This window comes from Dryobates pubescens, chromosome 3 (assembly GCF_014839835.1).
Source record: "Dryobates pubescens isolate bDryPub1 chromosome 3, bDryPub1.pri, whole genome shotgun sequence".
Taxonomy (NCBI): Eukaryota; Metazoa; Chordata; class Aves; order Piciformes; family Picidae; genus Dryobates; species Dryobates pubescens.
The window spans coordinates 13301628-13328015 of record NC_071614.1 but is presented as its reverse complement, the minus strand read 5'-3'; the positions used below and the strand labels follow the sequence as shown (position 1 = coordinate 13328015).

Here is a 26388-nt window from a genome sequence, read left to right as displayed (position 1 = left end):
AATGCCCCTCTTCCCTTCTCTCCCTACACGCCTTCCCATCCTCCTTCTCTCTGGTGTGCTTCGTGTTCAGATCCCCAGACCCAGGTGCGGAGGGCTCGGGAAGCAGTCCGCGGAGGAGCGGGGCCGCAGCACGAAGCGCCGTCCCCTAGGGACCGTGCTCCGCGGAGCTCTGCGCCGCCGGCGGCTTCCAGCCCATGTTGACCTGGGCCGCCGGCTCCCATTCCTCGGGGGCGAGGGACAGCAGCGCCCAGGCGACATGACTGATTAAACGCTCCGAGGGTCCAGATAAGGCCTGATGAATCTCATTAAGGGAGGGAGACGGGCTGTCCTGTTTGCTAACTTTGTTATCATCATTTCTCTCCCTCCCCTGCTCTTTTGTGTCCTCCTTCCCCGCCCTGCCCTGCGGACCCCCCCTCCACTTTTCCTCCTCCTCCTCCCCTCCTCCCCTTCCCCATCCACACCCAGCAGCTAGAAGGGACCTGGATGGCCGTGGCTGACGGCGGCTGGTGTGCGGTGAAGCGGTGCGCTGCGGACGCCGGCGGTTCCTCCTGCCCCTTCGCCACCAGGGAGCCGCGCCCGTCTCCTCCTTCGCCCTCCTCCTCCTCCTCTTCCTCCGGCGGCTCCCGGGCCGAGCGAGGCTCCTCCGAGACTCCACTGCCGGAGCCCGACGGCAGCCACCGGCCGGCCCCACCGCCCGTCGCCGAGGCCAGGTCACTGCTCGCCCCCTACGTGCACTTCGGGGGCCCTCACCCCTCCGGACGGCCCACCTGGGAGGACATCGTGCTCTTGGCGGATTTAGACCAAGCGAACAAGCTGATCTGGTCCAGCCGCGGCCCACGGCTGAGCGGGCTCGGCGCCGAGCAGCCCGAGGAGATGTACCAGACCCTGGCCATCTCGGCCTCCCAGGGCCCCGCGCCCTACGACGGATCTCCGGGCAGCTTCATGCACTCCACACCCAGCTCGCCCGTCTACGTGCCCACGACCCGCGTGGGCTCCATGCTGCCTACGCTGCCGTACCTGCAGGGCAGCGGGGCGGCCCAGCCCAGCCACCCGGGAGGCAGCCACGCCGTCTGGTCCCAGCCGGCAGCGGAGAGCCCCTCGTACAGCAGCGGAGGAGGCTCGCACCCCTCGGGTCGTTTCCCCTACTCTCCCAGCCCGCCGGTGGCTAACGGGGCCTCCCGTGAGCCCGGCGCCTACAGCAACAGCCTAGGCGCCAGGGACCAGTACAGCCCCTTGGCCCGGCCGCTCAACGGCTCCTACCCGGGGCCCTACACGTCCTACGTGGGGCCGCAGCTCACCCCCGCCTGGCCCACGGCCCCTTTCGAGAACTCCATGCTGCACTGTCTGCAGGGCCGGGCTGCCCCCATCCCTGTCCGGGCACCCAGCGCAGGTAGGACCGGCCGCCAGGGACACTGGGGTTGGGGGGGAGGGGGGCAGAGCAGGGCAGGGGGGTGGCCGCTGCCTCACATCGGGGCTGCCTCCGGGGGTGCGGAAAGTCGACGGAGGGGCTGCCCCGGCGTGACGGTTAGCTGGCTGCGCGGCATGGGGAGGCTCTAGTGCCGATGGCTCTCGTTGAGCTGGGGGGGAACACGCACAAAAAGCGGCGTTGGTAGGAGTATGGCGGTGGGGGACGCAAACCCGCCGGTCGCGAATCGAATCTCCTGGCGTAAAGCCTCGCTTTTAAGCTCCCCAATTCCATCCAATTCTGTTTCCTCGAAATGAGATAATTCGACCACCAAATGGTGACAAATTTCGCTGCGAATTAATCTCTCGCGTAGCGTGGAGGGAAAACTCAACTAATTTGGGGTTAACTCAACCCCAAATCACTTCACCACTTCGTTAAGCGCGAAAAGCAGCAAAGCAAAACCACTGATAGGAAGGAGAAATCCAGTTTGTAAACCGCGGTTAAAATACGGCATCTCCAGATGGGATTTTCACTTTCGCTTCCGAGTTGTCCAGCCTTTATTTTATTTATATATATATATAAAAAAGAATTTAAAAAAAAATTAATTTAGGAAATTCTCGGTGCCATTAAATTAATTGTAGAAGCAGAGGCTGAGCTGCCATGGTGCAGTCAGGGCTAGAAAGATTAACGATTATGGCAGCCTCTTCAGCTTCAGAATGTGTGTATGTACATATAAATAGAGATGTATAGAGAGGGGTGCGTGTGGGTGCGTGTAGAGATGTATAGCGATGTGCACTTTTATTTACACATCGTTTTATTTATGTATACCTGTGTATGTATACACAATACACGCAGACACACACACCCCCTAGACTTGATCAGCGTTCGCTTTAATCATAAGCTCCCCAACCGGGAAGGTTTATTTTATGCACACTGCAATTTTCTCTTTCAGTGCAGTCTTGCAGAAAATGACTCGCTGGCTTTTCACCTTCCCCTAGGAGCCTGCACCCTGCTCCCCCTTGGTGATGCGCGGGAGATTTGGGGCATTTTAAGGCTCCCACTCGGTGCTTACTAAGGTGACAGGGAAGGAGACTGAGTTGTAGTGGTGGTAGGAGAAAGGCAGAGCACAGCCGGGAAGCCGTGCCTCGGGGTGACACCGAAGCTGAGGTTTTTGACTCGGTTTCCTTAAATTACACCACAACATTAAGCGATGAGGAAAACAAAATCCTGGGGTTTCTGGTTTGGTTGTTTGGGGGGGTTTGGTGGGGTTTTTTTTGTTTGCGGTGGTATTTTCGTTTGCCTTTTGGGTCGATTTTTGGTGGGGTTTGGGCGGGTTTTTTTGTTTGTAGTTTTTCTTTAGTGTGTGTGCGTTGGGTTTTTTGGTTTGCATTTTCCTTTTTTTTTTTAATTTATTTTAAATTTATTTTTAATTTCTTTTTTGTTTTGTTTTGTTTTGATTTGGTCTTTTATTCTGGGGAAAGGTGGAGGAAGAGAATTACAGAAGGGAGAGGAGAAAGGTGGGGGAGAAGGGACAGAGGAGAAACGGCGAAAGGCTGGGGCAGGCAGTGCCAAGCCAGCCGGAAGGGACACGGCAGCTTCCCCTGCTCCCGGGGGTTTCTCGCCCGCCCCTGTGCCCCCGGAGCTGCTCCCTGAGGCTCCGCTGAGCACCGGCCCGGCCGGGAAGGGGCAGCGGGAGCAGCCGCGGCGCTGAGGCAGCTTCCTCGGCTTTCACTGGACACACCAGAACCAGAGGGGCAGGGTTTAGCCTTTCGGTGAGGAGAAGATGGGTGCCAGGGAGTTGTTTCTGTGAGGGGAAGGTGAATGCCGGGGGAGTTGTTTCGGTGAGGAGAAGGTGGGTGCCGGGACAGTCGCATCGCGAAGCCGCAGCAGCAAAGCCGAAGCCACTCGCGGCCCCGGCTCAGATCATCGGTCAGGGACTGCGAATTGTTGCCGCGATGTATTTTTTAAAAGCAAAGTACGAGATCGTTTGACACAGCTTTCCGAAAATTATTCGGAGGGTTACTAAAACAGTATCTAAAATTAAAACTTGATTTTGCTTTCCTTGGCGATAAAAATATTTCTCCTGCACTAAGGGGAAAAATATTTTCAAATGCCCGAGAAGAGCTGTCCCGGCAGAATGTCTTTCCTTTTTTTTTTTTTGGAGGCACGAAGGTAAAGTTATAAAGTAAATAAGTGAGACAAATAACTGTTTAACTTCCAGTGTCCTTGAAGCCTTAAGCATTTTCCTGATTACAGTCTTCAGTGACGCTTTTAGTGCAAAGATTAATAAATCTTAGCGATGTGCTAAGAGCTGCAAACTGACAACGTCAGTTGAACTGTGCTCTCTGGACTCTGCCGTGTGCTGGGTCCTGTTGAGCCCCCAATAATTCGCAAACGAAGGAAGGAGGGAAATGGATTTGGGTGGGTGCGGGCCAAGAGGCCGTTTAGTTCTCTGCTTAATGCCCGCTCTGGCACTGCAGCCCTGTCTCCAAAGCTGCCTGACGTTTACAAGCTCTTTCGCTTTACAGCCCGGAGCTGCTAAGCGAAACGTAAAAGAACAACCCAGTGATGAATGGAGGCAGGTAGCGGAGGGGATGAAGGGAGCGAAAATATCTGGGGCCAAGCTACGAGCTTCCCATGCTCCGCTCTAAAGCTGCTGCAGAAAGCCAGACACCTCTTACTATTTATATTCTATTATTATAGGCTAAATTTCCTATTTATTTCCCCCCCTCCCTATTATTTTTTTTCTCCTCCGTATGTATTTCCCCCCCCCCATTAATTTCTTCCCCTGTATATTTATTTCTTCCCCTCTGTATTTTATCGTTCCCCCTAAAATACAGAGCAGTGAGTCAGAACAAGAGCAGAAGGAATTGCAGGGGTGAAGGAGTTTTCTTTTATCAGTGACTTCTCTTTGTAATTTTTCTTTTGCCGTGCACTTAGATCCCTCTCTCTATTTTTTTTTCTCTTTTCCCCTAGTAGCTATGAGAGCAGAAGGCAGCACACTGCATATTTTCCCATTTCCTCCATTTCCTACCAGTTTAACCAAATAGCCGAGGTGAAGCGGTCGCTCCCCGTCTCTGCCTTGGCACAACAGACTCCCAAACGCTGCCTCTAAACTGGAAGTTTTTGCTGTTTTTCGAAGCATTTAAAATGAGAGTTGGGGTTAAATCTCCTTGCCCAGCTTCGGCTCGGGGAGATACTGGGCACAGTCAGAGCTCCTCACACCCCATCCCTGTGCTCCAGCTCCTCTTGGAAGACTATTCTGGCAGACACCGAACTCCCCCTTCCCCCGTCCAAAATCGAGTGCACTCCCCTGTCCTCCCCACGGGGCTTTCACCCCTCGGGCGGGCCCCGCACGGCTCCAGGCAGAGCTCCAAAGGGCCAAATTCCGCTGTCCCCCGAGAGCCCGGTGCCCCCCAGCCCGGCCAGGGCAGCTCGGCCCTGCTCCGCTTTGTAACGCGAAGGTTGCGCCGGGAGCGGCAGAGCCTGGTCAATGTGGAGAAATTAAGCAAAAATAATAATTGAAAGAGAGGATTTGGTAAAAAGCCGGTGCCTGGCCGCGGCCGCCGCCGGGAGCTGCGGTCCGAGGGCTGCTCTCGGTTCCTTGCTGGCCGCCTCGCTCGGCGCCGGGGCAGCGCTCCGCGGGTTTCTACGGGGTTCCGCGTCTGCCTGCCGCCGTGTCCCATCGCCTGTCCCCTCTGCTCCTGCCCCCCAGAGCTGTTGGAGGACCTGTCCGAGAGTCGGGAGTGCGTCAACTGCGGCTCCATCCAGACCCCGCTGTGGCGACGGGACGGCACCGGCAACTACCTGTGCAACGCCTGCGGGCTCTACACCAAAATGAACGGACTCAGCAGGCCCCTCATCAAGCCCCAGAAGAGAGTGGTGAGTGAGGATGGAGGAGAGGGGTTGTGTGACAGGAGCTGTGTCTGAGGGACCCCTGATCAGTGCTAGCCAGGGGAAAGCTGGAAGAAGGACAGGGACGGCAAGCAGAGTGTTAAGGACACGGAGGGCAAGCATAGAGTATTAGCCTGCTGGTTCCCCCCGGCTGCAAAACCTAAGTGGGGCTTCTGGCCAGGTTTGCATGCCACAGTGGTCCCGATGAGGGGTGACAGGGGTGACTGCTGCCCTTTGGGTGCTGCTTCAGGCCCACTTCTGGGTTGGTAAAATCTCTGCCCTCAGTGAGCCAAACACAGCCAGCTTGGGCCCTGCTGGCTTTCCGAGCTGATGGACATTGTGGCTGAGGGGGCATCAGCAGCTTGGAAGAACTGAATGCTGCTGATGTTGAACGTTTTCAACGGGGGGAAAAAAAAAAAGAAAAAAAAAATCAAAATACTGAAGGTTGGAAAGTGTTTGTTCAGAGAGTTAGGAATTTCTCCAGACCTGCTTTGTTTGCTGAGAGCTCGATCCTTGGGAATGTAAGCAAGTTTTGTATATAATTCAAAGAAAACCAATTGTTTAAACAATGATAATGGCCTTTGTTTTGTTTCACTCCTAAGAAATGAGCAGCCTTTTTTCTAAAAATACACTGCTAAACCCGAGGGGTGGGGGGAAGTCAGCTGCACAACCCAGAACCCCTGTTTATAACTCGGGCTGGCACTGTGAATAGGCAAGGAGAGAATTTAACAAGTGGGAACTGCACATTCTGTTTGGCAGACCTGGGTGGAGGTCAGCAGAGAGAAAGAATAGGTTCTGCGGTCGTGGCTGCTAGGGAGCCACAATAAATCACGGAGGTATAATCCCAGCTGATGTTTGGACCCTTGTGTGTGGAGACAGCGTATCAAACCCATCAGCCTTGCGAGCCCCTTTCAATCACCCCAGCTGCTGCGCTCCACGCCTGTTTTCCTAGCCTTAAAACACGTCCCCTTCTTTATTTCACAACCCTTTGGATTTACTGCCCTGACGGGAACGGGGGGAAGCAAAACCCCGGCACGCGATGGTCGGAGCAGGCGGTGTGAGCTCCAGGGCCAGCCCCTCCTTTGCTGCAAGACCTTGCTTTCAGCCACAGAGTTAATTCAGCTTCAAGCCAGGGGTCAGTTGCTGCTGGGTGCCCCCTTTTTCTTTTTTCTAGCTGGTGGTCTACTACATTTCATGACACAGGATGTTATCCCCAGCAAAACCCAGGGGCCGGGTCTGAAGGGGCTTCCCTGAAGTGTCAGAGCCTGGATGGCTGTGCCACCCCCGAGGCAAGGCAGATATCAAGTCGACAATACCCAGCCTTGGCATCTCTGTGTTTTGCTTCTGTGTTTTTTGAAGGAGGGGTGGGGGTGAGGAGACCAAACCAGTCAGGCTGCAGCCTGATTTCAGCCTGACACAGCAGTGAAATAATTTGGAAGGGCTCTGTGTAACAATCCCTACCAGCACCCCCAGCCATCGCTATAAATCAGCCATGACTGGCTGCTCATACAGTTGGAAATATGTAGGTGAGAAGGGACAATGTTTTGAAAATGCTAAACATGTTTAGATTGCCCTGGAGTTTCTGATAAAATTCCTGCAGCAGAAAAGTCCTTTTAGCTTCCACCCAGGCCCCCAAGCCTCCCCTCTTTGTTTAGATACAGCAAGGAGCAAAAAGTTACCGAAATAAAATATAGGGAGATTGATAGCAGGCTGCCCAGGGAGGGGAAAAAAAAATACAGAACAATTTAAGAGGGTGAAATCCTGACAGCATTTTGCTCCCAAAGAAAGAACATGAAGTGTATGTGCTAAAACCCAGCTTTGGGTTTTTTTTCTCCCCCTCCCCCAGTCTGTGTAGAACTCACGTTGAATCGAGGGCTGCAGCCTGGGCACCGTGCAGATTAACAAGGTCACAACTAGGGGGGAGGTTTCATCAGACCTGGATTCTTAAGGTTAAAAAGCATCTCTGTGGCCTTCAGCCTGCATTGCACTTGGCTGTGGGTTGGCTGGGGTTGGGTTGTTGGTTTGTTGTGGGTTTTGTTTCCCCCCCACCCCCCCCTTTATTTATTTATTTCCTGTGCAATTAATAACAGATTGCTGATTGAAGGCTGCACAATTCCTGCTTAATGGGGGAGCAGTTTCTGAGCTCTGGTTTTAGTGCTAGAGGAACTCAGATAAACCCCAAGAAACTGGGTTGCTGCTCTGGAATATTCTCCGCTCTCCAAAGGCTTTTTATCGGTGTCCCAAGCGGCAGCCAGCTCTGTGGTATCAAAGGTGACGGAGTTACATCCAACAGCCCAGCAGTAAATGATTCAAGGGGAAGGGCACTGCACCCTCAAGTTGGTGCTTTCAGTTGTGTGGGCACTTTATAGGCAGATTAAAGCAACCCTCTGAACCTGGCTTCTCCGTGCAGACTTAGCCCTGCTGCCAGACACGGGGCCAGGCAGGGAGTTTTTACTGGGTGGGTTTCTCTGGGTTTGACAATGTGATACTCTGAGAGAGGCTGGATTTATGGTGGAGCTGGAATTCTTTGCTGGTGATGAACGTAAAAGAGATCACTTGTTGCAGGGACTTTTATAACCCATTCACCTTCATTTCACATGTTTATGAGGACTGCCTTCACTTATGATATACAGCCTGCAGCCATAAAGCTCTGGGGCGTGCGGTGATTTCTGATACCAGGTTGCTTCATCTTGGCTCCAAACTCCACGGAAGAGTGTCATAAATGGCTTGTTTGCAGTGGGGGATCTTGTTGTCACCCACCAGCTTTTCTGCTGGGTAGGGGTGGGGGGAGGCTCTGCTCTGTAAAACGTCCTCCCAGGGCTTCTTGGTTCTCATGCAAGTTAAAACTGAGAGATGATAGAAAGAGCACTTTGCAGAGTGTGGTCTGTGCTGCCCCTGGGGTGGCCAGGAAGGTATTCCACAGCCATGATGCCGCTGAGGCCAGGCAGTTAAAGCTTCTTCCAATGAGTTGTGAGCACTGGTGGCAGGTTCAGAGCTGCCTCTTTGCCCAGCACATAGGGCAGAGAGTGTTGGACTGGCTAGAGTGGTGGCACAAGAGGGATATTCTTTCTTCTCAGCTGGATGGAGCTGTAGTGGGGATGTTTCCTGCTGGAGGAAGAGCCAGCGCCCAGTGGCCTGAACAGAGGTCCCTGGGTCAGCAGCTCTCAAATGTGCATTTTGCCTCTGCCACAACTACCTATAGTGGCAAACTCACAGTGCCTCTCCATGCCAGCTTTCCAGTCACTGAAATAAGGATAACCATGTTTTAATTCTGGGGTGTTGCTGATACCAGCACCTCCCCTCCCCTGGTCATTCCTACTGCATGCTGAAGCTCTTTTTATGAACCATAAAGACATAAAAGCCTTGCTCCTGCCTGCCTGATGCACCTCTGCTTGCCCTTAGCCCTCGTCCCGGCGGCTGGGCCTGTCCTGTGCCAACTGCCACACCACGACCACCACCCTGTGGCGCAGGAACGCGGAGGGAGAGCCTGTCTGCAATGCCTGTGGCCTCTACATGAAGCTCCATGGGGTAAGTGAAGAAAGGGACATGGGGGTGCTGGGGGAGGAGAAGCTCAAGAGGAGCCAGCAGGGAGCACTTGCAGCCCAGAGAGCCAAGCAGAGCCTGGGCTGCAGCAAGAGAAGTGTGGCCAGCAGGGCCAGGGAGGGGATTCTGCCCCTCTGCTCCACTCTGCTGAGACCACAGCTGGAGCTCTGGGGCCAGCTCTGGAGCCTCTGTGCCAGGAAGGCTCTGGAGGTGCTGGAAGGTGTCCAGAGAAGGGCCACGAGGAGGAGCAGAGGGCTGGAGCTGCTCTGCTCTGGAGACAGCCTGAGAGAGTTGGGGTTGTGCAGGCTGGAGAGGAGAAGGCTCCCAGGAGAGATCACTGTGGCCTTCCAGGATCTGAAGGAGGCTACAGGAAAGCTGGGGAGGGACTTTTCAGGGTGTCAGGGAGTGATAGAACTGTGGGGAATGGAGCAAAAACTAGAATTGGGTAGATTGAGATTGGATGTGAGGAAGAAGTTGTTCCCCATGAGGGTGGTGAGAGCCTGGCACAGGTTGCCCAGGGAGGTGGTGGCAGCCTCCTGCCTGGAGGTGTTTCCAGTCAGGCTGGATGTGGCTGTGAGCAAGCTGCTGTAGTGTGAGGTGTCCCTGCCCATGGCAGGGGGGTTGGAACTGGCTGAGCCTTGAGGTCCCTTCCAACCCTATCAATTCTATAATTTTATAAGTGGCTGCTTGGCCAAGGCAGGTTCCCTGCCAGCTCTGATGCTGCTTTGGGGAAGGGGTGGTCCTCCCAACCACCAGGCACCCGGAGGCTCTGGGGGGTGGGGGGCATTGTCCCTCAAGTTGGGGCAATGCTGGTCTTGACTTCCAGTTTAGATCATGGAGTTAAAAATTATCAGCAAAATGTATAATATGACCCCAAATATGTGTGACACTTGGTTTTAGCAAGTTGGGCTTTGGGTAATTCATGTGCTTGCTGCTGCAGCTCTCCTGACAGAGAAGTCACCTCTGGAGGAGTGGCAGAGGTCTTCTGGGCTTTAAAGCAACAACTCTTCAATTGTTAAATCCTTGGAGCTTTAGTTTGACAGCTTTCCCAGGGCAGAGAGAGTTGTGTCAGCAAAGTCTAAATGGAATTCAAGCCAGAGCAAAACTTCCAACATCTCTGCAGCCTTGGCTAGGAACTAACAGAGGAAGAAAACAGCTCCACCCTGGACGTGAGGGAGTATGTTGTGGGACAGGCTTGGAGCCTCTTAGAATCACCTGGGTTGGAAGGGACTTCTAAAGGTCATCCAGTCCAATCCCCTCTGGAGTCAGCAGGGCCATCCCCGACTAGATCAGGCTGCCCAGAGCCCTGTTGAGCCCCTGTTAATTAAGCTGCAGTCAAGCACCAGTGCTTGAGAAGCAGGAGCATTAGGAGTGATTTGGGCTCGGGCAAAGAAGGTAAATTACATTACAGGTTTAAACACCATGCTGCTAGTAAGCACCTGGTTGAATTTTCTTTCCTCCCACTCCTGTTGCCATGGGGTTCAAATGCATTTTGGGGCAGTATTTTCTGCAGACTGAAAATCATTGTTCTGACACAGAACACAAAGCTGATTTTTGAGGACAGTTTTCCCTGTGAGTGTAGATTTGAACACTACAAAGCTGCATCACAGGCAGAGCTGCTTGCAAGAACAGATACTGAGGTGATTGTGGCCTAGAGCTTCTATCCAAAGACACTTATTGGCACAGCTGCTCCTCAGGGAGAAGAGTATTTTCCCCTCTCATAAGCATCTTTGCTTTCCAAGATCAGCCAGAGGAGATGTTTCCTCACTGGCTGATAAGCCTGAAGGCCCTGCAGCCATTCACAGACTTGGACAGACTGAGAGCTGGGCAGAGAGGAACCTAATGAGGTTCAACAAGGACAAGTGCAGAGTCCTGCAGCTGGGGAGGAAGAATCAACTGCAGCAGCACAGGCTGGGAGGGGATCTGCTGGAGAGCAGCCCTGGGGAGAAGGACCTGGGAGTGCTGGTGGCTAACAAGCTCTGCATGGGACAGCAATGTGCCCTGGGGGCCAAGAAGGCCAATGGGGTCCTGGGGTGCATCAGAGGAGTGTGGCCAGCAGAGCCAGGGAGGTTCTCCTCCCCCTCCACTCTGCCCTGGGGAGACCTCACCTGGAATATTGCATCTAGCTGTGGGCTCCCCAGCTCAGGAGGGACAGGGATCTGCTGGAGAGAGTCCAAGGGAGGCTCCAAGGATGCTGAAGGGACTGCAGCACTGCCTGGGGAGGAGAGGCTGAGAGCCCTGGGGCTGTTGAGTCTGGAGAGGAGAAGACTGAGAGGGATCTGATCAATGGCTATCAGTATCTGAGGTCAGGAGGGAGGGGACAGGGACAGGCTCTGCTCACTTGCTCCCTGGGATAGGGCAAGCAGCAATGGATATAAACTCCGGCACAGGAGGTTCCACCTCAACAGGAGGAGGAACTTCTTCACTGTGAGGCTCACAGAGCCCTGGAGCAGGCTGCCCAGAGAGGTTGTGGAGTCTCCTTCTCTGGAGCCTTTCCAGCCCTGTCTGGATGAGTTCTTGTGTGAGCTGTGCTGGATTCTATGGTCCTGCACTGGAAGGCAGGTTGGACTCAGTGATCTCTGGAGGCTCCTTCCAACCCCTAACATCCTGTGATCTGTGATCCTGTGACTGGAACTAGGACTTGCAGATCAGCTACACCCAGTGCCCTTTGCTTCCCCATGGCCAAATCATGCTGGGTTTTCCCTAAAACCGTGCTGTTTGTTGCCTGACTGAGCTGTTGGGAAAACTCTCTACTTCCCATCAGGAAAAAAAAAACCAGCAAAAAATCTGCCTCCTTTCTTTATTCAGCTAAAACTTCCCTCAGAACAAACCTACCTGAAACGGGTGACACTGGAAAAACTGACTTGTGAGGCAGGCATGCAGATGCCAGCTGCTTTTGCTGCTACTCTGCTATGCTGAGACCACAGCTGGAGCTCTGGGTCCAGTTCTGGAGCCTCTGTGCCAGGAAGGCTCTGGAGGTGCTGGAAGGTGTCCAGAGAAGGGCCACGAGGAGGAGCAGAGGGCTGGAGCTGCTCTGCTCTGGAGACAGCCTGAGAGAGTTGGGGTTGTGCAGGCTGGAGAGGAGAAGGCTCCCAGGAGACCTCATTGTGGCCTTCCAGGATCTGCAGGGGGCTCCAAGAAAGCTGGGGAGGGACTTTTGAGGGTGTCAGGGAGGGATAGGACTGGGGGGGATGGAGCAAAACTAGAAGAGGGGAGATTGAGATTGGATGTGAGGAAGAAGTTGTTCCCCAGGAGGGTGGTGAGAGCCTGGCACAGGTTGCCCAGGGAGGTGGTGGCAGCCTCCTGCCTGGAGGTGTTTGCAGCCAGGCTGGAGGTGGCTGTGAGCAACCTGCTGTGGTGTGAGGTGTCCCTGCCCATGGCAGGGGGGGCTGGGACAGAATGATCCTTGAGGTCCCTTCCAGCCCTGACAGTTCTGTGATTCTGTGATTGTTGTGGAAATACAACTTCTAATTGTTCTTTTTTTTTTTTCTCCCCAGGTTCCTCGACCTCTTGCTATGAAAAAAGAAGGAATTCAGACCAGGAAGAGAAAACCTAAGAACATCAATAAGTCCAAGGCATGCTCTGGTGAGCATAAAGAGCTAAGAGAATTGAGCTGCAAGAGGCTGGGGTTTGGGGGTTTGCTGGTGGGGTTGGGTTTTTTTTTTTGTTGTTGTTGTTTTTCCATGTCTGGAAAATATGTTTTTTAACAGCAGTCCCTGATGTTCCAGGAAACAGCACAACTGCAGTTCCTATGACTCCAACATCCACCTCCTCTACTAACTCAGACGACTGCAGCAAAACCGCTTCCCCCAGCGCGCCGACCGCAGCCTCCGGGGTAAGCTGCCGGCCCGAGCCGTGAGCCCTCGAGGCTGAGCACTCTGCAGTCTTATCACAGCTTTTATCTTATCTAGCAGAACAATAATCTAAACAAACTTTGCAGTTTTGTTAGCTGATCCTGTAAGGAGATGTTGTTGGGGTTTTTTTTGGAGGGTATTGCTGCTAGCTGTTGAACAGCAGGACCGGCTGAAGCGCTTGGCAAGCCTCTTGGTTAAGATCTGTATCATCCTTGTGGTGAAGGTAACCACAGCTTAACCCCCCCTCCAGGCACTTTGGTTGGAAATGCCCAGGGTCTTCCATTTGAAAGGTTTTCTGGTGGAGCAAAGACAATAGATCAGAGAATCAGTCAGAGAATCAGTCACAGAATCAGAGAATCAGAGTCACAGTCTCACAGTGTCACACAATCACCAAGGTTGGAAGAGACCTCAAAGATCATTGAGTCCAGCCTGTCCCCACAGACCTCATGACTAAACCATGGCACCAAGTGCCACATCCAATGCCCTCTTGAACACCTCCAGGGATGGGGACTCCACCACCTCCCTGGGCAGCACATTCCAATGACAAACAACTCTCTCAGTGAAGAACTTTCTCCTCACCTCCAGCCTAAACTTCTCCTGGCACAGCTTGAGACTGTGTCCCCTTGTTCTGGTGCTGGGTGCTAGAGAGAAGAGACCAATCCCTTCCTGGCTACAACCACCTTTCAGAGTCATAGAATCAGAGAGCCACAGAGTCATAGAATCAGAGCCACAGAGTCAGAGAATCAGAGAGCCACAGAATCAGTCACAGAATCGTGCCCAGTTGATTCTCTCCAGACATAGTTGTCATGCCCCTTTCCTTTCCTGACGTGGTCTGATAAGAACGTTGCATGCAAGGCACTGCTGCTCTCAGGTGTTCCAGAAGCTGTTCAGCAGAGACAGATGTGTTTTGAGGTGTTATCCCAACTGACTGCTAGACCTGCTCTATGCAGGGAAACATGCAGGACATAGACCTGATGGAGAGGATCAAGAGGAGGGCCATGGAAATGCTCAGGGGGTTGGAGCACCACTGCTATGAGGACAGGCTGAGGGAGCTGGGGGTGTTCAGCCTGGAGAAGGCTTCCAGAGAGACCTAATAGCAGCCTGCCAATACCTGAAGGGGGCTACAAGAAGGATGGAGAGAGAATATTTGCAAAGGCCTACAGGGACAGGCCCAGGGGCAATGGCTTCAAACTAGAGCAGAGCAGATTGAGATTGGATATCAGAAGAAGTTCTTCACTATGAGGGTAGTGGAACACTGGGACAGGTTGCCCAGGGAGATGGTTCAGGTCCCTTTCTTGGAGATACTCAATGAGGCTCTGGGCAACTTGATCTAGCTGGGGATGCCCCTGCTGACTACAGGGAGGTTGGACTGGATGTCCTTTGGAGGTCCCTTCTAGCCTGGACCATTCTATGATTCTTCCAACCTCAGATGTGTGCTATACCCTGATCCAGACGCAGCTGGAGCCTGGCTGGGGCACACAGCTCTCTCCTTGCAGAGGGCTCTTCATGGGCCAGACTCAGCGTCTGGCAGCACCGAGCTCCAGAGGAGCTCTGATCACCCCCTGCTTTAGTTTTGATCCTTATTTTCCATTGAACCCTTGCAGACTTCCTTTCCTCACTTGGTTTAGTGTGTGTGATAAGAAATGCTGCTGCTCAAGCTGTGAAGCTTAATGTAGATTAATTTCTAACCCCTTGGCTATCCATATCCACGCTCAATCCCTGGGCCTTCTGTATCCTTGAATCTGCCACATCATGTCTTTGGAAAGCTTTCCTAATGTGGCTTTCTCCTCCAGTCCTTTATTAATAACAATGAAAAAAGAAGAAGACATTGTTTATAATAACTATTTTTCAATATGTCTTGGCCTTCCCCCCATCCAAATTCCTTTCAAGAGTTTAATTCCTGCCGTGCACAGTCTCGTTGCACAGAGCGATTGTTCGTGGACTGACAGGGCCACCCAGTCTCAGAGGCACTGGGTTTGGGGTTTGGATGCTGCCAGGGCAAGGAGATTATGAAAGGGGCTTGTCTTTGACATGAGGAAACCCTGACAAGCCCAATGAAATAAACAGATCACAGCAGAAAAAGAAAGAGAAACACTAATCAAAAAAGCCAACTCCTAAGGTCTTTCAGGCAGGCTCCCCCCAGTGAACAGCTCTGCACCAGTCTAGGGTCTCCCCTAGTATTTGCAAAGGGAAAAATGCATCCAAATATTCCTTAGATTTTCCTTGCATTGTCCTTCAGCAGCCCCATCCAGCCTGAGGACTGTCCTGGCAGCTCTCTAGAATGGGCAGACCTGGAGGTGCCATCCCAGCTCAGGTTGCAGTGCAGGCTGGAGGCAGTGCAGCTGTGTGCTGCTGGGGCAAGGAATCATAGAATCATGGTTGGGGTTGGAAGGGACCTTAAAGCTCATCCAGTTCCAAACACCCACCTCCCACCAGCCCAGCTTGCTCAAGGCCTCATCCAACCTGGCTTTGCACACCTCCAGGGAGGGGCAGCCACAGCCTCCCTGGACAACCTGTGCAGTGTCTCCCCAGCCTCACTCTAAGGATTTTCTTCCTAATCTCCCCTCTCAATCTACCCAGGAGAGGTCATCCAGATGAGATCCCCCTTCCCTTCTTGCCTGCCCTCTTTCCTGCAGCCTTCCTCCCTAGGACAACTCATTGAACCTGGCATTAATAATCTTTATCTTATCATTTTGATAGTACCTTTTGTACTGTGATTTGGCTAGGTGGAGTTGTGTGGGTAGTGGAGGAGAGCAGGTTGGGAGCACAGTTCATGACCCAAAGGCTTGTTGAGAGCTCTGAGCTGCCAAGAGCAACAACCAGGGACCCTGGGACTGCTCTTAACTCCTGAAAGAAAAGGATTCCCCAGTGCCAGGATGTCAGCTCTCCCTGGCTTTTCCATAGCATTTGAGGCTGGGAGAGGACACCTGCAGAAGGGCTGAGGAATTCTGTCCCCTTGTATGCGGCAGGCAGCACAGTGCCATCTGTGCAGCCTTTTCCCCACCCTGGCTTGATCAGCTATGCAAAGCACCTGCAAATTGCATGCTGTGAAAAGCCTCAGTGAGACAAAGTAATGGAGAGGGGCTGTGAAATGTGCTGAGGAGATGAGACTGCAGTAGCGAGCAGGCATGCAGGCATCCCCCCCTGGCTCCCCCCCAGCCCTGCACCCCAGCCCCATAAGCATGCAAATGAGGATGGGATTTGCAGGGGAGCAGCTGTCAGGACATCTCCTGGGTATGGCCCTTGGGCTCCTGGCTATGCCCAAGCATCAGCAGGTCGATGGGATGGCGACAAGGGAGACTAGAGGTTGAAAGTAGAAAGCAGTGGCTCTTCAGACCCCTGATGGCCCAGACATCATTTGGGAACAGGATCACTGGCTGCAAAGGAAGGGAGAGGATTTCTTATGGGCTTAAATCCTGTGGGAGAGGCTGAGCTGTCACAAGGGCCACTGAAGCTGTCAGGAGCAAAGGGATGCCAGTGTCTGAGGGAGCAGCAGCCTGCAATCTGGTCACCCACTGAAGCAGAGGCCCTCCTCTTGTCCTGGACGTGTTGTCTGTTTTGAGTTGAGCACTGATAGCCTGGGGAGTTGGAGTGGTGTTGAGAACAGGCAATGGCATTGCACAAGGAGAACAAACTTCTCTGGGCAATGTCAGATGGATGAATCATACAATCACAGAATGGTTTGGGCTGAAAAGGCCCTTAAAGATCATCCAGTTCCAACCCCCTGCCATGGGCAGGGACACCTCCCACCACCCCAGGGTGCTCAAGGCCTCATCCAGCCTGGCCTGGAACACCTCCAGGGAGGAGGCAGCCACAGCCTCCCTGGGCAACCTGTGCCAGTGTCTCACCACCCTCACTCTAAAGAATTGATTCCTCATCTCCAGTCTCAATCTGCTCTCTTCCAGCTTCAAACCATTGCCCCTTGTCCTATTGCTATACGTCCCTCAAAACAGTCCCTCCCCAGCTCTCCTGCAGCCTCCTTCAGGTACTGGAAGGCTGCTCTAAGGTCTGCCCAGAGTCTTCTCCAGGCTGAACAGCCCCAACTCTCTCAGCCTGTCCCCACAGGGGAGGTTCTGCAGCCCTCTGATCATCTTTGTGGCCTCCTCTGGACCCACTCCAGGAGTTCCAAGTCCCTCTTGTGCTCTGCAGCCGCTGGTCACTTGGACAAGAAGGGAAGCAATTCCTGCCAGCAGTGCTGGTGACCTTGCTGAGAGACAGGCACCTGCTGGAAGAGGAAAGCTGGCTGTGTCCCTGTGCCTTACACAACCAGCATGGCAACTTGTTTTTGTTTTCCTCTGTTTTCCCTTCTGCAGCCTTTCTTCTGTGAGGAGGGGAAAAGTGCCAGAGTGACATTAGGCAGAGAGCTCTGATGACGTTTTAGAAACTGCTGTCTGAAATTTGCAGCAATGCTGTTGCTAAAGGAAAGAGAGCAAATGAATTCCTCTGCTGGCACAAAAGCAATTTGTTATGACTTTTAGCGGGGGGGAGGCTGCCAGAAGAGTTCCCAGCTCTGCAGAAACCCTAATGGCAACCAAGCTCAGCAGAATTCCTCTGTGTCAGTAAAACTCACTTTTTGCCCTACCTTTCTTTATCTCTTCTGAAAGGAAATAAAGAGGGGAGGGCAGGAAAAAGGGAAGGGCAGCATTTGCTCTTGGCAGTGTCTTTGAGACCATCCCTTTGAGGAAGGGACTCTTGCATGATGCCAGCTTGGAGAGCCTCAGATGCTGATTTCACGTTCCAGCTAGGTTTAAACATCGACCAGAGATGATAAATTAATTGCTGTGGATGCAAGGTTGGTTTCAAACCTCCCCACAATGTACAGGGGAGAGATTTCCTTGTCCCATCTCAAAGGGCCTGTTTGCCAAACTCACATCTGGATCTAGGATTCAGGTCTGTTTCTGTTCCCCTCAGCAGTGTAAGTACTGCTGGTATCCTCTCTCAGCTGTTTCTGTTCCCCTCAGCGGTGTAAGTACTGCTGGTGTCCTCTCTCACTAACATGGAACAGGTCCAGCTGCCTGAGAGATGAAGTTGCCCTAACATCCCCATAAAAAGAAGATGGGAAGGCTCCAGGCAGCCTGCATCTGCATCCATACCTGCTCTGCCTTTGATGCAAAAGCTGTGCAGGAGAAGCTGCTGAGCAGTGGGCCTGGCCTGCAGTGCACACCCATCCCTTTCCATGCAGGGGCTCCAACTCCTGTGGTTACCAGCAGGACTTCATTCCCTTATTAGGATAAAAGGCAGGATGAAAACTGCTGTAAAATCTGCTTTTTATGGCAGGACATGGAGGCTCCTCGGGCCAGGGCTGATGTCAGTAAAGGCTCAGAGCACCTCTTCCAGAAGACTCTGCTGCTCCCTTTGGAGCTTGCTCTAAGGGACCAGAACCACACTGCAGAGTAGCTTAGGACAGTTGGCTAGTAGGTAAAACTGCCACTTGCTTCTCTTGGAGCCTCACCTTGCTTCTCCAGGTGGCTCAGGGCTGGCTCTTCAGTGCTGTAGGGTGGGAAGTGAGGGAGCTGCCTGAAACGGCCTCGGCAGGGGAATTCTGTCCCCCTAGTGCCTGACAACCTAGGCTGAATTCTCTGACTGTTCATCCTGCATTTGCTTTCTGTTCTTTTCAGAAGAGAGTTCATGAGGTGGTTAGAGGTGGTGTTCTTGGCTCCTTTGTAGGCAGCAGATTGGTAGGGCATTGATGCAGGCTGTGGTGGAATCAGCCTCCAGGCAGTATCTCCCAGTCTGGGTGAAGCAGAGACTCAGCCTCTTCGGAAAAAAAATCTCCTAACCAGCTACATGACAGAGAGTGAAGTGGCTGAAGGTCCTTCAGATCATAAGGTTTCAGCTGGCAGTGGATGATTTCTTTGCTGTTGGGAGAGAGCTGCCATGAGAAAGGCTCACCAGCCAGCAGGGTTGGTAGGACTTTCACCTGGAAAATGGGGACACGGTGCCTCAGTCCTGGTATGAGTCAATATTTATCTAAACCAGGTGGAATAAGATCAACAGGAGGCATGGAGGAACATGGCAACCTAAGCTACCAAATAGTTTGGTAGTCAGGGCATGGTACTGGGAGATCTGATAACCCAGGTGAAGTCTTCTCCAGCTCTCCTACCTCTTCAGTGGACAAAGTGGGATGCTGCTCTCTTCTCCCCACTCCCTTCCATCCATTCAGTCTCTTGCTTTCTTTGCTTCAAAAGAGAGAATTTCATCTTGCAGCCCTGCTTCTCTTGTTTTCTTTTTGTTTCAGTGGGGAAAAACAGCAGCAAAGAGTATTGCTGGTTCAACCCAACACTTCTATATGCATGTGGGCACACACCTTTGCCTTGGCTTTGCTTTAGTGCCAAAGCAGTAAAGCCAATTGCTCATGCAGCCCTTGGCAGCAGTGGGGTCATCAGCTTTCCTCAGCCATGCTGGAAGTTGCCTCCCTTACGAAACTGATCAAGTATTAACCACAGATTTATGTTGCTGTAGCACAAAGGGGAGATCAGAAGATCTGTGAGCTTACACATAGGACTTACACAGGGCTGGAAGGGACCTCAAGGATCATCCAGTTCCAATCCCCTGCCATGGGCAGGGACACCTCACACTACAGCAGGTTGCCCACAGCCACATCCAACCTGGCTGCAAACACCTCCAGGGATGAGGCTTCCACCACCTCCCTGGGCAACCTGTGCCAGGCTCTCACCACCCTCATGGGGAACAACTTCTTCCTAAGGTCTAATCTAAATCTGCCCTCCTCTACTTTTGTTCCACACCCCCCCCCCCCCCCCAAGTCTTGTCACTCCCTGACACCCTCAAAAGTCCCTCCCCAGCTTTCTTGGAGCCCCCTTCAGATCCTGGAAGGCCACAATTAGGTCTCCTGGGAGCCTTCTCCTCTCCAGCCTGCACAACCCCAACTCTCTCAGGCTGTTTCCAGAGCAGAGCAGCTCCAGCCCTCTGCTCCTCCTCATGGCCCTTCTCTGGACACCTTCCAGCACCTCCAGAGCCTTCCTGACACAGAGGCTCCAGAACTGGCCCCAGAGCTCCAGCTGTGGTCTCAGCAGAGTGGAGCAGAGGGGGAGAATCATCTCCCTACTCCACTCTGCAACACAAACTAAAGGATCAATCAGGCTAGGAAGAAATGAGCACTTTACAGACTAAGAGGGTAAGTGCATCAGAAACAAACCCAACCTGTGCTTTTACAGTGTCAAGATTGGCTCTTTAGGAGCTAGGGAGAAAGTGGGGCTGACAGTGGAGGAAGGCTGAGGCTGGAGAATGAAGGACTCCACCACAGTCTGCCACAGCACTTGAGAGAAGCTCTGGCAAGTGTGTTTCAGCTGACCACAGTTTTCATTTAGGTGCAGCAAAGCTAAACCAGGCTAACTGGAGAGCAAAAGCTTCTGCTGAGTCTCTGCTTACTGCAGACTCAGTGTAATGTCCAAAATTCATGGAGCATTTTGAAGCTGTGAGGTGGATGGAGCAAAGGTCTGGCTGATAGAGCAAAGATCTGGATCAAGGTCCTGTGCCACTCCCTACAGCGGTTAGCACAACTCCTTGCCCAGAGCTTTTGTTTCTGGGCTGCAGAGGTGTGGGGTCAGGCTGTGGGGGGGGAGTGTCCCTCTCTGCTCTCTGTGGTGGGCACTTGGTGCAGGAAGGAGTGGAATAGAGCAGGAGTCCTTCAGCCAGAGACCTTGGTGCTGCCCTCCAGGTGCTGCTCTGCACAGGCTGAGCAGCTTGGGTTTGATCTGAGACAGCTTCAGTGGGGATGAATTCAGCCCCAGGTTGCTGACAGCAGCTTTGGGGCTGATGTAGGTGTCTGTGTCCCTGTGTGGCTCTGGCTAAGCTCTTGCTGTGAATGTGGTGGGCAGGTCCTCTACAGAAAGGCCACCTCCAATCCAGACACCCTACCCTGGGGTATCCCACGACCTGCTCCTGCTGCTTTGGGTAAAGAGAACATTTGCAGCTACAAAGCCAACCCTCCCCTGTCTGCCTGGGAGGCAAGCTCTTCCCAGTGGACGTGGGTCATTCTTTCCTCAGGAAGCTGATCTCTCCTATTAGCAGGCTGCAGCCATAAAAATAAATCCATTACCTTTCTAGCCATGGAGCCAGCTGGGGAGGGGTGGGGGGTGTCAGTTAGAAGAGCTCACTGACTGCTGCAGCATTGCTCAGCTTATTTGCTCCAGCTGACCAGAGTCCTCCAGCTGTACCTTCTGCCATCTCTCATGCCCTAGAGCAGGAGAAGCCAGAGCAGAGGCAGGTGGGCTCAGAGGCAGAGCCATGGTTCAGCTGTGTCCTTTCCACCAGCTGAAGTTTGTTTTCCATGCCTCACTTTGGGAGCTGCCTTTGCTGCCTGCATTTGTCATGGCATTACCGGGGTGGGGTTTCCAGGCCTGGCTGTCCTGCCCAGGTCCTGCCTGGGTCCTGCCCACCCTGGCTCAGTGGAGCCAGGATCTGACCTTGGCCAGGCAGGACGTGCTCCCACATCCTCCCTTCTGGGGTGCAGAGGGAGGGGCAGTTGATAACCCCACGTGGAAACTGCAGGTCCCTGCACCCCACCTTTGGTAGGGCTGAATCAGGAAAAGGGAGACTTACTCTTTCCAAGCCTGGAACAAAAGCAGGGAGAGATAAGGTATTTGCCTACCGGAACGGCGGTGGCAAATATGGGCAAATGGGAACCGTTCACAGCAGCTCCTGGGGTTTGCAGCTCAGGCTGAGCAAACACTGCTCAGCTCGAAGTGACACCTTCCTCCTACTGCAGGGGCACTCAGGCTGCTCAGAAGGATGCCTTCTGTCCTAACAGGAGGCTGTTGGATCTGTTAGTGTGGTGGGTTGGGAATTCCCCCCTCAACAAGTACTTTGCCAGAGCAGCTCAGTGGGAAGCAAGTGGAAACTGTATTGGCAAGCAAACTGCAACCTACAATGGAATGCAAGGAAGCACAGCATTGTCAGGGCTGGAAGGGACCTCTAGGATCAGCCAGTCCCAACCCCCTGCCATGGGCAGGGACACCTCACACTACAGCAGGTTGCTCACAGCCACCTCCAGCCTGGCTGCAAAAACCTCCAGGCAGGAGGCTTCCACCACCTCCCTGGGCAGCCTGTGCCAGGCTCTCACCATCCTCATGGGGAACAACTTCTTCCTCACATCCAATCTCAATCTCCCCACTTCAAGTTTTGCTCCATCCCCCCAAGTCCTATCCCTCCCTGACACTCTCAAAAGTCCCTCCCCAGCTTTCCTGTAGCCTCCTTCAGATCCTGGAAGGCCACAAGAAGGTCTCCTGGGAGCCTTCTCTTCTCCAGCCTGCACAACCCCAACTCTCTCAGGCTGTCTGCAGAGCAGAGCAGCTCCAGCCCTCTGCTCCTCCTCGTGGCCCTTCTCTGGACCCCTTCCAGCACCTCCAGATCCTTCCTGTACTGGGAGCTCCACTCTCCCTGTTCTGTGAGTCTGTGAAATTCTCCATCCAGTCACTGAGAAGAGTCTGTGGAGATTTGTTGTTGCTGACTGAAAATTGTGTCTTTGAGAGAGGGCTAAAAGTCTTCCTTAGGATTAGAGCTACTTTGACTGGTTTTGGGGAGCATCCACCTCTGTGTTTCTGGGTGGTGACTGAGACTGTTCAGCCTGGAGAAGGGAAGGCTCCGGGAAGTCCTTAGTGCTGTGTTTCAATATCTGTAGGTAACCTCCAGGCAGGCTGGGGAGGGACTGTTCAGAAGGGCTGTGGGGATAGGATGAGGGCAATGGTTTGAAACTGGAGCAGGGCAGAGTTAGGTTGGACATCAGGAGGATGTTCTGCACAGTGAGGCTGGTGAGAGACTGGAGCAGGTTGCCCAAGGATGTGGTTGAGGCTCCATCCCTGGAGACATTCAAGATCAGACTTGATGTGGCCCTGGGCAGCCTGCTCTGGCTGGAGATGTCCTTGCTGAGCGCAGGGAGGATGGACAAGATGCCCTTTGAGGGTCCCTTCCAACCCAAAGCACTCTGTGTGATGGAGCTGGGACCCTGGTTGACAACTGAGTAGAAGAATAGCAGCAAGCAACCATTTCAGTACAAGCTAAAGAGAACCTTGAGAAAAGTGACTGCTGGCAGGGAGGGTTTCCTTCAGGAGATCTCTTCAGGTCCCTGGGTTAAGGATGGCCAGAAGCACCCTGCACAGCACTGCTGGGAGTGTACCTTTGACTAAGTGAGGCTTTTCCTAGGTCAGGACAGGGAGGCTGGCATGGCTCCAGCAGGCCAAGAGCTCTGCTCTTGTCAAATGATTGAACAGGAGCATGCATTCTCCAGCAGGCAGGAAGCTCCTGCACTTGCAGCTGAGGAGAACCTTTTGGTGTTTGGGCTTTTTCTTTTCAGTTCTTCTTTTCTTGTTAAGAACTCTCCTCAGAGGACTATCCATTAACAAGTGAATTCAGGGTTTAAAGCTGACAGATCCAAGAGTGAATTGTGCATGAAGTCAGCTCTTAAACATTTCCTTTATCAGGTGAAAACGTTGCCCCCTTCTCTGTCTGGCACTGTGAATTTTCCCTCTTCAGTGGATCTGCTCAGCCTCATGGAAAAAAAATGATCATTTCTTTGCCTTTTAACTCTCCATTCCTCTGCTAAAATACCATGGACTGGTTCCAGTGCTGCTCAGAGGTGCAGCTTTGTGCTTACCAGGGTTCTCCTGCATGTGGTCTTGTAGGTGAGGGATCAAAAAGGCTCCTGGTACAAGAGTGTGGTGTTTCTCCACTTGAATAGAATAGAATAGACCAGGTTGGAAGAGACCTTCAAGATCATTGTGTCCAACCTATCATCCAACACCACCTAATGAGCTAAACCATGCAACCAAGCACCCCATCAAGTCTCCTCCTGAACACCTCCAGTGATGGTGACTCCACCACCTCCCTGGGCAGCACATCCCAATGGCCAATCACTCTCTCTGTGCAGAACTTCTTCCTAACCTCCAGCCTAAACCTCCATGAGGAGCCTGAGACTGTGTCCTCTTGTTCTGGTGCTGGTTGCCTGGGAGAAGAGACCAATCCCCACCTGGATACAACCTCCCTTCAGGGAGTTGGAGAGAGCAAGAAGGTCACCCCTCAGTCTCCTCTTCTCCAGGCTAAGCAACCCCAGCTCCCTCAGCCTCTCCTCACAGGGCTGTGTTCCAAGCCCCTCACCAACTTTGTTGCCCTTCTCTGGACATACTCCAGCAAGCCAACATCCTTCCTAAACTGAGAGGCCCAGAACTGGACACAGGACTCAAGGTGTGGCCTAACCAGTGCAGTGTACAGGGGCAGAATGACCTCCCTGCTCCTGCTGGCCACACTGTTCCTGATGCAGGCCAGGATGCCATTGGCCTTCTTGAGACGAAAAGATCACCACTGCAGGCAGGGCAATGCAGGCTGTAACTTCTCCTAGCCTTAGAGAACAGAAAAATTCAATTTTGCCTTCAATTCTCCTTCTCTTCAGTTTTAAAGCAGCCTCCAATGGACAGATCAGGCTGCCCAGGGGGGTGGTTGAATCCCCATCCCTGGAGGTGTTTCACAGAGGTAGAGATGCGGTGCTGAGGGCCATGGTTTAGCCCCAGCCTTGGTAGGGGTTGAGAATGGGTGGACTGGATGAGCTTAAAGGGCTTTTCTATGAGGCTATGACCTTCTTTACTGGCCAGTCTTACTTGGATGCATTTTGAAGGGTGAGGAAGGATTTTAGGTTGCCCAGGGAGGTGGTGGAAGCCTCCTGCCTGGAGGTGTTTGCAGCCAGGCTGGATGTGGCTGTGAGCAACTTGCTGCAGTGTGAGGTGTCCCTGGCCATGGCAGGGGGATTGGGACTGGCTGAGCCTTCTGTGATTCTGTGATTTTGAGGTCTGAGGGAGCCAAAGGTGGCTGATACCCATCTGCTGTTGGACAGTTGGGATGTACCTCACTGGAGAAGCAGACCTGTAGGTGCCACCACCCCCACTTCACATTTTCAGTGCTGGCATCTGTGTCCCTTCAGGAGGGTGCAGTGGGACACACACTCACAGAGGTTACCTTCCTCACCAGGGTCAGCTGCCAGGTTTTTCTGCACACCATGCACCTTTGTCTCCACCTTGCTGTGCTTATAGATAACCCTGTGCTGATCTCCAACTGCAGATATCACTCCCCTCAGCAGGGCTGAATGAGCAAGCTGACCTCAAGCCCTTTCTCCCAGTGTCAGGATTCTGAGGCACAGGGACAAGCAGAGGGCAACCCCTGGCTTTTCAGAGAGCCCCTACAGTGTGGGCTGTGCCCCCAGCCTGCCTTGCTCCCTGTGGTAGGCTGAAAGTTCCCCACAACATTACATTTGCCAGACCAGCCCAGTTGGAAGCAAATGGAAGCTGTAGAATAGAATAGAATAGAATAGAATAGAATAGAACAGAATAGAATAGAATTAACCAGGTTAGAAAAGACCTCAGAGATCATCAAGTCCAATCTATCACCCAAGACCTCCTGACTAACTAAACCATGGTTCCAAGTGCCACATCCAGTCCCCTCTTGAACACCTCCAGGGATGGGGACTCCACCACCTCCCTGGGCAGCACATCCCAATGGCCAATCTCTCTTGCTGGGAAGAACTTTCTCCTCACCTCCAGCCTGAACCTCCCCTGGCACAGCTTGAGACTGTGTCCTCTTGTTCTGCTGCTGCTTGCCTGGGAGAAGAGACCAATCTCCACCTGGCTACAACCTCCCTTTGGGCAGTTGGAGAGAGCAAGAAGGTCTCCCCTGAGCCTCCTCTTCTCCAGGCTGAGCAACCCCAGCTCCCTCAGCCTCTCCTCACAGGGCTGTGCTCCAGACCCCTCCCCAGCTTTGTTGCCCTTCTCTGGACACCTTCCAGCAGCTCAACATCTTTCCTAAACTGAGGAGCCCAGAACTGGACACAGGACTCCAGGTGTGGCCTAAGCAGTGCTGAGCACAGGGCAGAATGACCTCCCTGCTCCTGCTGGCCACACTGTTCTTGATGCAGGCCAGGATGCCATTGGCATCCTCTATTGACAAGCAGAACTACAATCTACAATGGAATGCAATTGATGTGTACAACATTTACAATATGTACAGACATCTACAATTAATAAACAGCACAAGAACCCCCTGGCCAAAAACCAGGGGAGCTAATAGCTTCTCCCTCCCTGCCCCCCACCTCTACCCCCTTGGACACAAAGGGACAGGAGAAAAGAGCAGAGAGTTGTTTTGTTAGACTTAGCCAAACCAACGCAGCCAAGGGCAGCATGGGCACAAAGTTAGTCTCTCCCAGAGCGAAGAAGCCTAAAGTGAGAGAGGTGGTTTACCAGACTAATCCTTATGTTAGATATCTCTCCAATGGGATTGTTTAGAGCTTATCATTATTTTCCTTTCTACACCCAGTGGTGATTTGTTTGCATTCTACCACTTTCTGTTCAAGATCTGTGGAAAATTTTAAAGGTACAGCCTAAAGCTGCCTGGTTCCCGCTGCCACCTCTCAACCGAACCTCTCTCTGCTCTTCCTCTTCCAGGCAAGCTCCTCCGTGATGCCTGGCCCAGGAGAGAGCACCAGTCCTGAAAGCAGCAGCCTGAAGTATTCTGGTCAAGATGGGCTGTACACAGGAGTCAGCCTGAGCTCCACGGCCGAAGTGACGGCGTCGGTGCGGCAGGACCCCTGGTGCGCCCTGGCTCTGGCGTGACCCCGCGCCGGGGAGGCCGGAGCCCGGCGCTGCCTGGCAGCCCCCAGGTGCCCGTGCGTGGTTTCCTCCGTGGAGTGGTTGT

At 53.1% G+C, this 26388-nt stretch overlaps 1 protein-coding gene across 1 annotated transcript; it reads left to right on the top strand.

Annotated features, from left to right (window-relative positions):
- Positions 1–483: 483 nt before the first annotated feature.
- Positions 484–26306, top strand: GATA6 (GATA binding protein 6). The gene is made up of 6 exons (XM_054180208.1): positions 484–1390; positions 5121–5287; positions 8702–8827; positions 12340–12427; positions 12571–12677; positions 26139–26306. The coding sequence occupies exons 1-6, from the start codon at positions 484–486 to the stop codon at positions 26304–26306; spliced, it is 1563 nt and encodes a 520-aa protein (XP_054036183.1).
- Positions 26307–26388: the final 82 nt, after the last annotated feature.